Raw genomic sequence first — 17,041 nt, 5'->3', positions numbered from 1 at the left:
TCTCTGCTAACTTACCTAGGGCCTGTTAATTTGCTGAGTCTAGCTTTGATCTGGGATTACATGTACCACACCTGGCTAAATGGTGACTTTTGAAGTGTGAAATTTTTTTGTTGCTAAAATCCTATTAATATTTTCTTTAATTGCTTGTGTTCTTGATGTTGTATCTGAGCAATCTGTGCCTAATCCAGTATTATGACGTTTTACTCCTATGCTTTTCTCTGAAAGCTTTTTAATTTTTACATTTATTGATAAATAAGAAATAGTAATTTCTTTTTGTATGAAATATGTATAGACTGGAGTAAATAACCATATACAAAAAGAATTTAAGGATTCTCCATACTGCTTTCCATATTGGCTGCACCAATTTGCAGTCCCACCAGCAGTATGAGTATGCCTTTTCCCACACATTCTCGCCAACAGTTATTCTTGTCTGTATTCTTAATAGCTGCCATTCTGACTGGAGTGAGATGAAATATTAGAGTAGTTTTGATTTGCATTTCTCTAATTGCTAGCTATGATGAACATTTTTCATATATTTGTTGATTGTATATCTTCTGAGAAGTGTCTGTTCAGTTCTTTGACCCATTTATTGATTGGGTTATTTGGGTTTTTTTGGTGTTCAGATTTTTGAGTTCTTATAAATTCTAGAGATTAGTGTTCTGTCTGACATGCATGTGGAAAAATTTGTTCCCAATTAGTAAGCTCTCTAGTCACCTCACTGATTGCTTTTTTTTTTTTTTTTTTTTTTGCTGAGAAGCAGCTTTTTAGTTTGAATCCATCCCATTGATTTGATTCTTGATGTTAATTTTTCCACTATAGGAGTCTTATTAAGAAAGTTGGGGCCTAATTCCACATGTTGGAGATTTGGGCCTACTTTTTCTTCGAATAGACAGTGTTGCTGGTTTTAATTCCTAGGTCCTTGATCCACTTTGAGTTGAGTTTTGTGCATATTGAGAGATAGGAGTTTAATTTCATTTTTTGCATATGGATTTCCAGTTTTCCCAGCACCATCTACACTGGGAATGGAACCACCATTTGACCCAGCTAACCCACTCCTCAATCTATACCCAAAGGACTTAAAAACAGCATGCTACAGGGACACAGCTACATCAGTGTTTATAGCAGCACAATTTACAGCAGGTAAACTGTGGAACCAACCTAGAAGCCCTTCAATAGATGAATGGATAAAGAAAATGTGGTATATATACACAATGGAATATTATTCAGGATTAAGAGAATAAAATTATGGCATTTGCAGGTAAATGGATTTAGCTGGAGAATATAATGCTAAGTGAAATTAGCTAATACCAAAAAAAAAAATGCCGAATGATTTCTCTGATTTAAGGATGCTGATTCATAATATGCTGCAAGGGTTCAGGGGGATGGGAAGATTAAATGAACTCTAGATAGGACAAAGGGGAAAAGGGGAGGAGGACATACGGGTAGGAAAGATGGTGGAATGTGATGGCCATCATCTCCCTAAGTATATGTATGAAGACACGAAGGATGTGACTCTACATGTGTACAACCAGAGAGATGAAAAATTTTGCTCTACATGTGTAATATGAACTGTAATGCATTCTGTAGTCATATATAACAAATTAAAATTTAAAAAAGATGAATTTATAACATTACCTTGTGCACATAAAGAAATCAACTCGAAAGAAATATATTTGTTTTCTCTTAAGTCTTATAACTCATTGTTTCTCAATGGGCATAAAATCCAGAATGTTGTCTTAAAACTACTAGATATGAACCATCTATGATAAAGTATTAACATTGTTAATTTTTGGTAAGTCATACAGGGATATATGTGGTAACTTTGTGGTTTCTGCTTTTTAAAAAATATAAAATAACAGTATTAATATGAAAGTTACAGTTCTCTGATCTTTCTAGTATCCCATGAATCGCATTAGTCAGAGATAAATATTCTTAAGTTTAGATGTATCCTGTATTTTTCTTGAGTATAGACAGATTTTACTTAACACTTCTCCTGGTTCCTAGAGGGTTGTTGTTATTTTTTTTTTTTCAAGACTATAAGAACCATATATATTATCTTTCTGCAGCTTGCATTTTTGTATACTGCTTGATGTTCTGGAATCTGCTCTTGTTATTACATGTAGACCATTTATGTAATGGCTGCATGGGGTTCATTGGATGCCCATACCGTGATTAATTTACTCTTGCTTTGTTTTGGGACATTGAGACTGTGTCAGTTTTTCGCCTTTTTAGACTGAACTATTCTGGACATCTTATGCACACATTTTGCACACTAATTCTAGTAGTGTTGCCCTTACAAAATGGTAGAAATGAGCTCCTGGTATATGTAATTGCCTGTGATTTTTGTTACCTTTTCCTCTATACTTTTGTGTAAGTGCTCCCTTTGTCTTTCCACTGTTATGAGTTAGCACATCACTGGAAATATGGTAAGTCTTCATTGTTATTTTGCTATTTTTTTTTTTTTCTTAACACCGTCTGGTGTACATTCTCTGTGGGAGACTTTGGTTACAAAAATCATTTGTCCTCAGTTATCCAGTTGGTAATGCAGTAGGATACATTTCAGAATATTCATTTATGCATCTCAGTCAGAATGTAGATCAGCCCACAGGAGGGCACACTGTTCCTTGTTTTACTTCTGGGATGATGTGCTTAGTTAATTGAGACTTTTGTCCCCAGGAATTCAGGTGAGCATATGGTTTTGATTGGTTTGGCAATTCCACATTATGGATTTCCTCACAAAAGTTAAAATTGGCTGCTTCCTCTTTTAGCACTGTAGTTGGAATTCCAAAACTTCCTTTTTTGACTTTCCTTTCCTTCATAGGGTCCATGCCATTTTTCTAATATTTGTTTCATTTTCTGTTTTAAAATAATTGTTTTAGCAAGATGGAATACAGGTTTATTGTGTATTTGCTGTTTAAATCCATTTGTAGGTGACACTTTCCAAAAACAATATATTCAAGTTGCCTTTCTTGCTTACAGTGAAATCTGTGGGTGGTTCTCATTTCTGTTTACCTTTGAGGAAGTATCTTGATATTGCTCACTTCAGCTGGTCAGTATGTGCCACTCTGAGAGACTTCTCCTGTACTGTTTTGGTGTATGCTTTCAGTGGCTGCATCTTCTGTCTCGTTTACCTATTCTGAGTCCTTCTTTCCTCACCATTTCACCAAAGAAACCTGTGTGAGTCGCCAATGACCTCTTATGTTTGTGGGTCAAAACTTGATATTTGTTTTATTTCACCCATAAGTAACATTTGACATACTTCTTTCAGGGAATGGTTAACCCACTTGGCTTGTTTTTCTTGGGCCTCCCTGGCTCTTATTCCCATTGTCTTTGCTGGTTCTTCTTCTTCTTCCAGCTTAATGTCAGATGCTCTGGTCTATCTTCTCACAATCTGTCCCCTGTCTGTGCTCCTCCCCTAGAAGATGTCACCTGCTATCAAGACTTCAGATATCAGTTTTGTGCCCATGATGATGACTACCTACTCTTTGGCCTGAGTTCCAGGCTTAAATGTACCGCCACCAGCCTGACATCTCTTCTCCTTTCTTAAAGACATCCCACTTGTCTAGAAAGAACAAGTCTATCTTTACAGTTTTTCATAACATAAATCTTCCTGGCATCCTTGATTCTTCTCTTTCCCCTGCACAATGCATCTTGTCTCTAGGAAACCCTGTTGGCTCCACATTCACAGTGGACTGGGAGTTGGATTATATTTTACTGTGTACCCTACTACTACCACCCTGGTTTAAATGATCATGTCTCACCTCAAGTTTTAAAGTAGTGGCCTATTTTTTTTTCTTATGCTTTTCTTCCCACTGTACAATATTCTCTATTCAACAGGGGATCAAAAGTGATTATTCTAAAGTATCACAGAGCATAACATACCTTTCCCTAAAACCTTTTACTTGGAGTAAAAACTAAACTTTACAAATTTATGTATGTTTATTTTGCAGTGATGGGGACTTGCACATGCTAGACTAGCACTTCTACTGAGTCACACCCCAGCCCCTTAGAACTAAGTTTTTACAATTACCAGCAAAGACGCCTGTAATCTTTCTTCTCCACACCCTATTCAACTTCATATCACCCCTCCCCATCTCCTAGCAGACACATTCACTTTGCTGAGCTGGCTGGCCATATGGGCCTTATGCCATTCTTTAAACATTGCCAGAAAACTTTGGCCTCGGGGTCCTTGTGCTTGCTACATTCTACCTGGAATGTTTTTCTCCCACCTATTTAGGTGACTTTGTCTTGCTTCTCTCAGGTCTCTGTTCACATGTCACCTCACTAAGATCTTGTTCTCCCTATGTACTGTAGAGTGCCTTCATGCCTCTACTCCGTTTCATTTTTCTCCTTATGGGGTGTGCTTTTCTGACATACTTTATATTGATTTTTTGCTTTCCTCTTCCTGGAATGTGAGTTATCTGGGACAACAATGGTGCTTTATTCAGTACTATATTTCCAGCAGCTTACAATAGTGCCTGTTACAAATTGATGTCACAAATATTTGAAGAATGATGAGGAAGGTAAGATGTGGATGTGATAGGTGCAGATAAATTGCTTTATTACTCAGGGAAGAATATTTGAATAGGGTTCAACTTGGTAAGTTCTCAGTTAATTTCTTCCCTAAGGTATTAAGTTCCTTGGATGCAGGGACCTTATCTTTATCATAACCATGATACATTGCACAGGTCTTCAACACAGACATGAGAAAAGTATGTTCAGTAAACTTTGTTGGTACATGCAGAATTCAAAGACATGTATCAAAAGAGATTTTAAAGGGTTGGGGCTGTAGCTCAGTGCCAGAGTACTTGCCTAGCACGTGTGCAGCACTGGGGTTGATCCTTAGCACCACATAAAAGCAAAAGCATGTTGTCCATCTAAAACTAAAAATAAATTTTTAGAAAAGTGATGTTAAATAAAAGATTGAGCATGGAAAAAGAAAATTATATGTCATACACCTCTAATTTTCTGAGTATGCCCAAGAGTGCTATGAAGACAGGTGCAGTGGGGCTTGCCTACAATCCCAGAAGCTGGAGAGATGGAAGCAGGAAGATTGTGAGTTCAAAGCCAGCCTTAGCAAAACTTGAGGCACTTAACAACTCAGTGAGACCCTGTCTCTAAATAAAATACAAAATAGGGATGGAGATGTGGCTCCGTGGTTGAGTGCCCCCGAGTTCAATCCCAGGTAACCACTGCCCCCTCCTCCTGCCTCAAATAAAAAAGAAAAAGCTAGGACATCCAAGTTCTGACCCTTAAATCCCTTGCAATAGTATATCTTTGAGTATGTCTGTTGGGGACTTTGTGTTTTATATATAAAAGCACTTTCATATGCATTCATTTTTCTGGAGAAAGGACTTAACTTCCTCAGAAATATGAAGGTGCTTATGGCTTTCAAAGGCAAGAGCTAAATTGTAGCTGTGCCTGCTCATGAGGCAGATAAGTTGAACCAGAGTCAGACTTTACATTTATTTACTCCATGGGGCATTGTTCTGTTGCTTTCTGACAGGTACTTTTAGATTTTCAGTAATAAGGATTATATTCTTAATATTTTGATATAAATAATTTATCTATAAATAAATTATAGATACAGAGAATTGTTTTGGATTATGGATATGTTAGAAGAAAAGGGGCAGTGGTTGAGTTGCACCTGGCTCTGTAATCCTTGCATAGTCTACATGTCCCCCCAGCTCAGTGTATAGGAGGCCAATGGATCTCTCTGAAATTAACCCTTGTATTACCAAACTACGGAAAAAGCAACTCCTTAACTAAAGATTCATTATAGTAGTTGACCAATAAGAACCATGTCTGACATGTGGAACTATCTTTGTACTTGTGAGTCTATTTGGTAATGGTGTCTTTCATTGTAGGATTTGAAAAATTTTATTAGCACTTAGGAAGTTAACCTTTGATCTATGTAGCACACTTGACATTAATGAGATTTCATGTTAAATTATATGCTGGGTATGGATAATTTGGGTTTGGGGTTTAATCTAGTTTTGGTATTACACACTGTAAATTAATTAGCAGTGTGCCACTATGATTATAAAAAGTGTCAGTAGTTTAATTTCAGGAGTAAATTTTGCCTAACATCTTTTTTCTCTCCCCATTATATGAAGTTGAAGGAGAAATATTTTCCTCATTAAGGACTCTGGTTACACTATGATCTTGGTCAACCACCCCTAAAACAAATGCTTGTCCTGTGGGTCCGACACATGAATCTTTTATTTTCTCTTTTGTAATCCTTCTTAGATTCTCTGAGTATTTCCCCTATTTATGTGAATTTCATTTATTTTCTGAAACAAATTTTTGCATTTGCTGTTTTAAATTTCCTATCTTGGTCTAGCTGCTCCATAATATGGAAAGACGTAAACTTTAAGTTTCTCTTATGAAATAGAATAATTTTGTGTTTAATTTTTTGTACTAGGGATTGAACCCAGAGGCACTTAAACTGAGCCACATCTCCAGTGTTTTTTTTATATTTTAGAGACATGGTCTTGCTGAGTTGCTTAGGGTCTCCCTGAGTTGCTGAGGCTGGCTTTGAACCCATGATCCTCCTGTCTGTTTCCCAAGCCACTGGGATTATAGGTGCACCACCATGCCCAGATAGAGTAATGGATTCATGACTTTCATAAAAGTCATTTTTTATACCTTTGAATTTATTTGATTTTCCTCTGAAGTAAGTCATATTCTGCTTAAGTGCCATATTTCTTACCATGTTTATATTTTTAATTCTATATTTGGATTAGTTGACATTTAAATCATTCATTACGCCCTCTCAATTAAGAAGATTCTGCAGATGAACAGGAATGGAAAATGTGACATGAAATCCTATTTGAATAAAATTTATCGACTCGAGGTACAACATATAATGCTTTTGGAAATGTATCTTTAAACACTTAAACAGCTCAATAAAACCAGACTTCTTAGATCTACCTCTAGCTCCAAATTACAGAGATTCTCACATTCTACAGATGTGATGATGAATAAATAGTGGCCCTACTCCTGATTGGCTCACTGTCTAGTCAGAAAGGAAAAAAAAATTAATATATTGTGAAAATACATTTAAAATGTGCATTTAATGTTATGAATGGATAGAAGGGTACTACATTGTTTTAAAAAGGTTTGATATAGAGCAAAAATATCACATGCTAGGAAAAACTTGGAAGAACATCTCTGTGACCTTGAAGTAGGTGAACATTTTTTTAAACAAGGTTAAAAAATAATCTTAAAGTTAAAAATGATGAATTACATTTAGAATTAAAAACTTTGGTTAATCACAAGACACCATTAATACAATGAAAATGTAATGCCCAGAGTAATAGAAAATATTCACAGTACATACTGTTAATAAGAAATCTGTATCTAGAACACACAAAACACTGATAAGTGAATAAGAAAGATGGAAAACCAATAGAGATCAGAGCAAATACTTAACAATAGAAATTACTCATCACAGAGATTAAAATCACAAAAAAAACCATTATCAGAACTGATGTTGGCGTGGATGTGGAGCCATCAGAACTCTGAGTTGCTGGTCAGAGTGTGAAGAAAATGTTTGGATCTACTTTTTAGATCTGGACATATGCATACTGTGTGTATTGGCAATTCCACTACTATTTACCCAGAAATGCATAGTACGTTCACCAAAAGGTAATTACCAGCATGTTCAGAGAAACATTATTGGTATTAGCTTCAAGTTAAGTACCCAAATGCCTATTGATAGAAGAAAAGATACATAAATTTTGGTACATTCACACCGGGTAATGTGATGTAGCAATGGGCTGAACACTTAACTATGTACATAAAAGTGAAAGAAAACAGAAGAGTATATGATTCTACATTTTTTATATGAATGAATACAGGGAAAACATTTATGCTGCTGTCAATCTGGACAGTGTTTTTTCTCAAAGTGGTATGTCTGGGAGTGAGCGTAAGAGAAGCTCCTTGGATTCTGATGGTATTGTGTTTCTTGGCCTAAGGGCTCATTACATGAACATGTTAAAATTGATCATACTATAAGCTTGTATGTGCATACTTTTTTTTTTCCATGGGGAGGGAATTCTGGGGATTGAACTCGGGGCTTTAAACACACTAGGCAAGCACTCTACCAGTGAGCTGTGCGTTGTCTTTGAATATGTCTTCTACTTCAAATGAGGTTTATTCAAAAGAATCCTTTTGCTTGGTTTAAAAAGACAGGGAAGAGAATATATGTTGGTTATGATTGTCTTTTTGTAATGGGACTGTGAATAAATGTTCATTTATCCATACCTTTTTGAACTTTTCAGATTGTTTTTAGTGAGTTTGAATTAGTTTTATAACAAAGAAAAATGAGTTTAAGTGAATGCAAATATTGAGGGAGGGTGTGAAGGAGGAAGAGGGGGGTTGGGGGGAGAAAAAAGGAGAGGGAGAGATATATTACTGGTGTGTTGAAATCATGCAAAGAATGAGTGGCCTGAACGTTCTGATACCAAATCTAGTTAAGGAAAGGGGAGGAGGCACTTTAGCCCTGTTGCCTCTAGGCAGCATATTCAGTTTATTCGATCTACAGTTGTGTCATGGTATCCTAACACTTACTTTTCAGTGTTACTATGAAACACAAGTTAGGATAGCAGTTGGAGGTAACATCCACTACACCTCTACATGGCATGAGAAACTCTGTGGCTGGAGGAGTGGCCTCACTGGGGGAAAAAGCCTCTGGAGGTCCTGAAACTGCACCACTTTTTTCTTCTATTGTGTTAATTCAGATCTGAGAGCCAGCTGTCCACTGTATTATGAGAATAAATGAATTTGTATTGCAGTTTTCACAAATGATAAAGAAATGAAGGAGAATTCCAGTAATGCCACTATTAAAGCAACTCTATTCTGTTTGTGTTACCTTCTAGTTTTTAAACTCAGTATACTTAGAAAGGTCTTGGCACATAGCAAGCATTCAAGAAATGGCAGCTATCATTGTTGTCAAAGGGACATTTAGCTATTTTCCTATCTAGAGCTTTCTACCTTGCCTCTTCAGAAGTGTTGAATAATGAACTTCTGTTTCTGCATCTGTCTTCCTTCTCTGCCTTGGAATGCTTGTGGTTGAACTTGGCCTCCTAGGTTCCTTTCCATCACTAGAAAGGCTGTGTACTAGTTCATTGAGGTTAAGAACACACATGATGCTCTTTTCTGTTTCCTTCCCTTTATTTCCTGTCATTCAAATCTATAGTGTATTTTCATTTGCAACGTATCTCAGTTTGGATTAGCTACATTTCACATATGACTCGTGGCTACTGTGTTGGACAGCTCAGGTTAGAGGCAGTTCTGGATGTGTGTTCCACTGTTTCCCACCACTACACTCACATGATAATTTTGGTTAAGAGTCTGCAGATCCAGCTACTTGATAGTTACTTCAAGATAGACTTGCTAAGACAGCTTTTTAAATAAATGGTGCTGGGAAAAATGGATATCCATATGTAGAAGAATGAATTTAAATCCCTATCATTCACCATGCATTAAAAGTCAAATCAAAATGGATGAAACACTTAGATAACAGACAAGAAACCTTGCAACTGCTCAAAGAAAACATAGGGTCAACATTCTGATCTAGGTACAGGCACTGGCTTCCTCAGCAAGATCCTTAAAGCTCAGGAAATAAAACAAAGAATCATTAAGTGAGATACCATCAGAAAGCTTCTGGACAGCAAAAGAAATGGTCATGAGAGTAAAGAGGAACCTACAGAATGGAGAAAATCTTTGCCAGATACTTCTCTGATGGAATTAATGTCCAGAATGTATAAAGAACTCAAAAATCTCAATGCCAAAGGAAAAAAACATAGCCAATATGGAAAAGGAAAAAACAAATATTTATAAAGAACTAATCAAAAACTTGCCAAAAAGAAAAAAACAAATGGGCCAAGAAATATGAATGTTTAGCTTCTCTAGCAGTTAGTGTAGTTTTGATTTGCATTTCCCTAAGATTTCAACTTACTCCAGAAAGAATGGCAATTATCAAGAACATGAATAATAAATGCTGGTGTGGATGGGGAAAAATACGTACAAATGCAAATTAGTACAGCTACTCTGTAAAGCAGTGTGAACATTTCTCAAAAAACAAGGAATGGAAACACCATATGACCAAGCTATCCTACTCCTCAGCCTTTCTTCAAAAGGTCTGAAATCAGCCATACAGCCAATTCAGTGTTTATAGCAGTGCAATTCAGAAGAGCCAAGCTATGGAATCAGTAGATGAATGGATTAAGAAATGCCCATGATATGAATGGACTAAGACAATGTGGTATATACACACAGTGGAGCTTTGCTCAGCCATAAAGAAGAATGAAATAATGATATTTGCTGGTAAATGGATGAAAATTAAAAAAAAAATGCTAAGTGAAATAAGCCAGACTTAGAAAATCAAGGTTTGAATATTTTCTCTCAGATGTGGAGGCTAGAGCAAGATAAAGGAAAGATGCTTGGGAAGAAGATAGGATACCATAAAGATACAGGAAAGATCAGTGGAATAGGAGAGCTAGAGGGAGGATAAATAGACTGAATTTAACAAAATCATTTTGTGTTCATATATGAAGATATACCAAAGGGAACTTCACTTTTATGTATGTAGGAGAAAGGAAGTTTAGTGGGGGAGGGAGCTTGAAATTAAAAAAGCAAGAACAAAAATGTGCCTCAATGTGATAAATGTGACCACTCAAAATGATCAGATGATACACATGAAAATAAATCTTAAAACCCATCATTGCTAGTAATGAGATAAATATACAACAAAACAACAATAGCATACGTATTGTTCCTCCCTGAATCATTTTCAAAAGAAAATTCAGGGGAAAAAAAAACATCATGGTACATTAGTTTCAGAAACATTTATAAAGCAAATGACACATTCTTTAACTTTTACCAGTCTAATATCTAACAACTCATGTTTCTTAAACCACAGTATTTATTATTAACTAAATTATTCATTTGAACAATGCTTCTGTGACCCCCAAGGAAAGTAGAAGATTCTGGTTTCTACCTTTCGATGTTAAAGGACACTTTTTTTTAAGAGAATTTTTAATATTTTTCAGTTTTCGGCAGACACAACATCTTTTTTTTTTTTTGTATGTGGTGCTGAGGATCGAACCCGGGCTGCACGCATGCCAGGCGAGCGCACTACTGCTTGAGACACATCCCCTGCCCAAGGACACTGTTTTTCATCCAAATAAATGGATGATTGATAGTGTTTAGAAGGTTTATAATGTGGAACCTGTTAGTCTTTCAGCAATCCACAAAAATTCTAATTTTCCATTTATTAGCTGGCAAAATTTCATAGGGAGAAAAGTCCATACATTTACAGGCTTTTAAACAAAAATTTGATAACATCTGGTTGCTATTGTTTCTTTAACGCAGGATGAAATGAGTGTTCCAGGCAGCAGCTCAGCTGACCTCTTATACTGGACTACTGCCACCACCATGAAAGTCCTTTCCAATACCACGACCACTACCAGAGCAGTACTACAGGCTGTCAGTGATGGGCAGTGGTGGAAGAAGTCTTTAACTTACCTCCGGCCCCTGCAAGTAAGCAAGGCAGCCTTCATTTTCAAATGTGCTGTGTGGTTTGTCATTTGTAAGCAGTACTCTTCGTTTTCACTGTTACGTCTTAATGATTTATAAAATTTCTTCAGAAATCCAGGCCTCCTGTCAGGGTGTGAGTAGTCTGTCTCATGGAGTGAAATACACTCCCATGGAGTACTTGCAAAGGACCCTGATACATTTGAGTAGGGTTTGGTTTACATCTTAGAGTTAAAATTTAGTGAAACGAAAATGATTGCATCAGTGCTTACTTGCTTTGCTATATTTCTACAAGCCAGTAGTTAGGGAAGAGTTAGGAGCCAGCTGATGGAGAAGGGTTGAAGTAAAGATCAAGATTAGCAGTAGAGCAACGGAGTTTGTTTTTGGGGAAATATTAACACATGATTCACCTGTATTTTCTGCATTGTTACATTCCAGTTCTATAGTCTCACATTGGAAAACAAAGGGGGAAAACTTGCCTGTTTATCGGTTCATCCCAAACACACGTAGTTTCTCCTTCATGCATTCATCATCCATCCATCCATCCAGCAAACAGTTATCATTTTCTATGAGTCAAATACTGTGCTAAAGACAGGAATAGAAAAGGATAACCCTTCAGTCTAATCCCCTTCCTCTGTGGAACTTATGTTTCAATGGGGGAGATGAAGAAAAATATTTTGTAAAACGCCAGGTGGTTATAAGTATATGAATGTAACTCATAAGCAAGGTAAGTGAATAAAGAGTCATGTCGAGGAATTAAAATTCTGATTTAGGGAGGGAAGTTAAGTTACTCAGGAAAGAATCGGGTTGAGCAGAAGTATGATTGAGCCAAGTAGAACAAATGCAAAACCCCTGCAGGGGGACTTATTTGATGTCTTTGTAGAACATAAAAGAGGCAGGTGTAATTTGAGGACTGTGAACAACTGGGAAAAGAGATTAGATAGGTGGTGTGGAGGCCCATCATTGAAAGCTTGTGTAGACTGTGATAATAAGTGTGTGGATTTTATGCTGGATAATATGGAAAACTTATGGAAAATTGAGGCAAAGCAGTTGTGTTCTCCAGCCTTACTTTTAATGAGCTCATGTAACTGCTGTGTGGAGAGCTGGCAGTCAGAAGCAGAGAGATTCTTGTTCAGTCCTCCGGGTGAGAGATGATGCTGGCGTAGACCTGAGTACCAGGAAGGAGGTGAGAGAGGACTGCTGTGGGATATATTTTGTGGTCCTACAGATGGTCTGTGTGTCGGGTATAGGAAAGAGAAAAATCTAAGGATGATCATCCAAATGCTTGGGTAAATGAAAAAGATATTGTTTACTGTGATGCTTTGTACTTGATTCTTGGGTAAATCTCTTATCCCTTCATGCATCACACTGGATTATGATTATTTTCCTTTCTCAACTGTTCGGTGTTTTGAAGGCTTATGTCCTAGGTCAGATCTTTAACCCAGATGGTAGTCTGCATTTTTATTAAATATCTGCTGTATTCTGACCACTGCCAGCACCTTCATTGTTTCCCTCAATGGGACTTGGTAGAGGGTCTGGGTTCAGTAAACTTGGGAGGAATGTCTTCTACCTGGATCTTTCAGTAAGGAGCTTTAATGTTGTTTTGAGGAGAGCAAAGCCACCATAATCAACTATATTAATAATAATAAAATATTTGCTAACAGGAATGTTGATGCTCCAGTCTTAAAGTGGTTGTCGAGAAGGAGTTGGGGTTAAGGAAAGAGGCACCTTCGTAAGTCTTGCTCCTCCACTAAGGCAGAGAGGGTGGGGTCTGAGCTGGACCTGGAGGAAGGGTAGATTCTCACTAGGCAGCCAGGCTGTGGGGGACCCTTACAGTGGAAGAAAGGCACAGAGGCCCCTTTTATGCATTAAGCAGGGTGGTATGATTGAGGTGAAGAATTAGACTTTAATGTTAATTAGCATTTGATGATCTTGAATGTTCTACATAGTTCAGATTTTTATGCTGTTGCCCGTTTGCCTTGCCACTGAAGGTTTTTTGAGCAGGGCAGCAATGTTAACAAAGTGATGTTTTATGATGGTTATTCTGACTGTAATATAGAAAACTTGCTGTGTTTATAACACTTATTACTTCAGTGTTTCTGATCCATAGATGTCAAAGTGACCAGGAAAATCAGGAAGTGCTGAAGGTAGGGGTTGAAATGCTGCTTGTGGAATGTAGTTGTTATTACATTCTCTGCTGGTGTCTGTCACTCTGACGCCCTCTCTTTTGGTCATAGAAAGCACACTGATGAATTTCTCCTGGAATTGTACTTTTCTCCCTGCCATCTTGCTCCCTCCCTCTCCCTCTTCCCCTTCTTTGCTCTCTTTTTAACCTGCTGTTCTTCACTTTGTTCTGTTTAGGGGCAAGAATTTGGTGGTGCTTATCAAATTGGAACTGTAGCCAATGAAGATCTAGAAAAACAAGGGTGTCATCCCTTTTATGAATCGGTCATCTCTGATCCCTTTGTCAATGGGGTAAGGAAAGTGAGCCTAAGAAAACAGATTTACTGTCAAGCTATTGAAGATAGTATAAAGAAAACTAAAACTTTCCTGAAAATAAACTTCTTTGACTTTATTCTTCCTTATTCACTGCTTTCATATGATTCATTCTGTATATATTATGACCTATGAAATGAAAATCTTTTTAAGACGTTAGATACAATAATATGCATTAGCGAGAAATTATTATTCAGGTCAGCAGAAGCCATAAACTCCTTCCCCTGTGATTTCTAAGAATGTGGAATTAGAAGAGACCCTATTAAATGGTGAAGTTGCTGCTTTTGTCTAGGCTGCAGTGACCTATGACACCTACCAGCATGCCCCAGCAGAAAGCTTTGCGGAAGTTCTGCTGAGAACTGGGAAACTGGCAGAGGCTAAAACTGAAGAAGTATTTCCAACTACAGAAGGTAAGAAAGGATGTTCTAGTTTCACTTATTTCAAACACTTACTGAGAACCCACTGTTTTCTGGATAACTTGTTCATACTGAGAATTTTAAAAAGATAAACAGGTATAATTCCTATGTTTAGGTTGCTGATTATGTAAAATGGTTCTCATCATGTATGGTATGCAGTGCTCAATATTTATTTCGGTTTGGCTTTTTATCCTTCATCAAATGTGGATCTATATTTGATATTAAGCATTTTCTGCATGGTGGCATATCTTTCCACATAGAATTCTTGGAAAAGAATGAAATGTATGTAAATTTACCAAAGACAGTTGTACTTTTTTTCCTCGTTAGCCTTCTTACTACCTTTTCTTGACTGTAGTCTTCCAGTTACCTCTCTCACTGCTCTGCCATCTTGGTGAGTACCTTAAAGGCCACTGGAGCACCTATTCCAGGCCATTAGTGAGGAAGAAAGAGGTGAGGAGGGAGAAATGGTTCTCTTGGAAGTCCTATTCAGTTTCTACCTCCGTGTTACTGGTCACCTCTAACTGCCAGTGAGCCTTGGAAGTGCCATCCAGTGCCCTCTGGGCTAACTGGCACACTAGTATGTAAATTAAATTCAAGAAAACTTACTGTGGAACAGCTTGCTGTTTTCCTGAAAATCTGATACTACAATTGTTTTGTTTGTTTGATCCAGGGGCACTTAACCACTGAGTCACATCCCCAGCTCTTTTTATTTTTTATTTTGAGGCAGGGTCTCATCAAGTCACTGAGGCTAACTTTGAGCTTGGTGATCCTCCTGCCCAGCCTCAAGCTACTAAGATTAGATGTACAGGTGTACACCACCATGCCTAGCCTATAAGTTATTTTTTAAATAATTATTTTCTTTAGTCAAAATTTGTATGCCCCTGGGAAGAGGAGTCACAAATACCACTTTCCCATATACTATATGAATCCTTAGAATACCAGAGGTTTTTATAAACTATACCATTTTTCTTCATTTCTGAGAAATGTTTTTCTACCTTCCATCATTCTTTAATCAGGGTATATAACATAGTTTATCACATTTATTTTTCTCTAAAAAGCTATTATTCATGATATACCTCACAGTTGATATTGAGTATATATGAAGAGTGTTTATTCACATAATTATTTGTCATTACTTCTTGCTTTATGTTGTATGAAGTCAGTGGCTCATGGTCTGAAAACAATTGATAACAGGTAGTTCGTAAAGACAGAATATGAAACCTTAAGAAAATAATGGGTTGGATATGGGAATGTCATTTACTGATTGGCAAACATTGTGGCTATTGCCAGGGACCGAAGCAATAGCCAGTATGTCTGCATATTGCCCATATAATATTTTTATATATTATTTAGCTTGCTAATTGCTTATTGTGAATTCAAGTATCCCTTGTACAGAAGCGTGCCTCACAAAAAGACCTGTGGACCTCTAGACCTGTGGTTAAAAGTCCGAAGAATGGATGCCTTCTTGGATTAGAAACTGATTCCCCTTCTCATTAAGCTTTCTGGCATTTTCCAGAGCTGTTTTTGGAGAAATTCTTAGAGTACTTAATTAGAATATCCAGGCAGGCATACATTTCTGGTTATTGGTCCTCTTTCTATAGGGCCTTTAGAATACTTGGCTATATTTGTTGTACTTGATCACTAATGATGAAGCTTTAAAATGATCTTGAAATATGAAGTAGATAGCAAGGTTTCCATGAGGAGCTGTGTGGTGTAGACAAAATATACTTGATGTCAGGAGATTCCCCTTGTCTTCCTTTGCTTACTGAAGAAATGGTTCTAGGCCCTGTCCTGGGAACTTAGGATATAAAGTGGAGGAAGACATTGTCCCTGTTTTCAAAGGGCTTACAGTAGAGGTGGGGAGACAGATATATTTGTGTGTATTTGCTGTGACAGGCAGATGTGAGAGGCATTGGGACTATGGAGATCTGACAGCTGGAAGAGGTGGTGTAAGGGTAGGTGATGTTTGGCTTGGGTTTGGAAGGTTGAATAGGAGTTAAGTAGATGAGAAAGCATAGAAATAGAGATGGGTAAGAGGGAGAAAGAGGATGTTTTACAAACGGAAATTTACTAAATAAGGAAGATAAAACAATGTGATTTTTCAGAGATTTGGAAATTATTCTAATACCTCAATAGAGTGGGCAAACAGCAAAGAAATGAGGTGAAAGTAGGCTGAGAAGAAATACGAAACCTCAAATGGCAATCAGTTAAACATTCTGATGGAGCCCTCTGCTGGGAGCTATAGGGATTTCAAACAGAAAATTATTATTGTATTTCAATTCCCTTATGCATTAAATGGCTTAACAACTCAGTTGTTCCGTTCTGGACCATGTTCTCTTATGATGTCTTGGCAGGGCCTAGTCTTATGTACCTGTGCTTAGGTTAGTCCCGAATCTGCTACAACTGTGCAATTCAGTTAATCCAGATGTTATTTTGCCTTTCTTTCAAGACCAATCTAATAGTTCCTCCTAGTTATACATTAGAATCACTTAGGCAATTTTTAAGAAATATTGAAACCCTGGGGTCCATTGTAGATAATTCATTTCACAATCTGTAGAATTGAGCCTACATAGCAAATATTTTTTAGA

General features: G+C 37.2%; 1 protein-coding gene across 3 annotated transcripts in view; it reads left to right on the top strand.

The window, feature by feature from the left end:
• The window catches only part of Nbas (NBAS subunit of NRZ tethering complex), a 330,311-nt gene that overhangs the window by 188,494 nt on the left and 124,776 nt on the right, over positions 1–17,041 (top strand). For all 3 annotated transcript variants that reach the window (XM_058578372.1, XM_046441292.2, XM_046441291.2), the window contains 3 exons: positions 11,380–11,547; positions 13,903–14,016; positions 14,330–14,447. In XM_058578372.1, coding sequence (XP_058434355.1) covers positions 11,380–11,547; positions 13,903–14,016; positions 14,330–14,447 — 400 coding nt within the window. The remainder of the gene's footprint in view (positions 1–11,379; positions 11,548–13,902; positions 14,017–14,329; positions 14,448–17,041) is intronic.

The sequence above is a fragment of the Marmota monax genome, unplaced genomic scaffold (genome assembly GCF_021218885.2).
Source record: "Marmota monax isolate L192 unplaced genomic scaffold, Marmota_monax_Labrador192_F-V1.1 WCK01_AAM20220418_F8-fsc00010, whole genome shotgun sequence".
Lineage (NCBI taxonomy): Eukaryota > Metazoa > Chordata > Mammalia > Rodentia > Sciuridae > Marmota > Marmota monax.
Note: the sequence above shows the minus strand (reverse complement) of the source record. Positions and strands in the feature narration are given on the sequence as shown.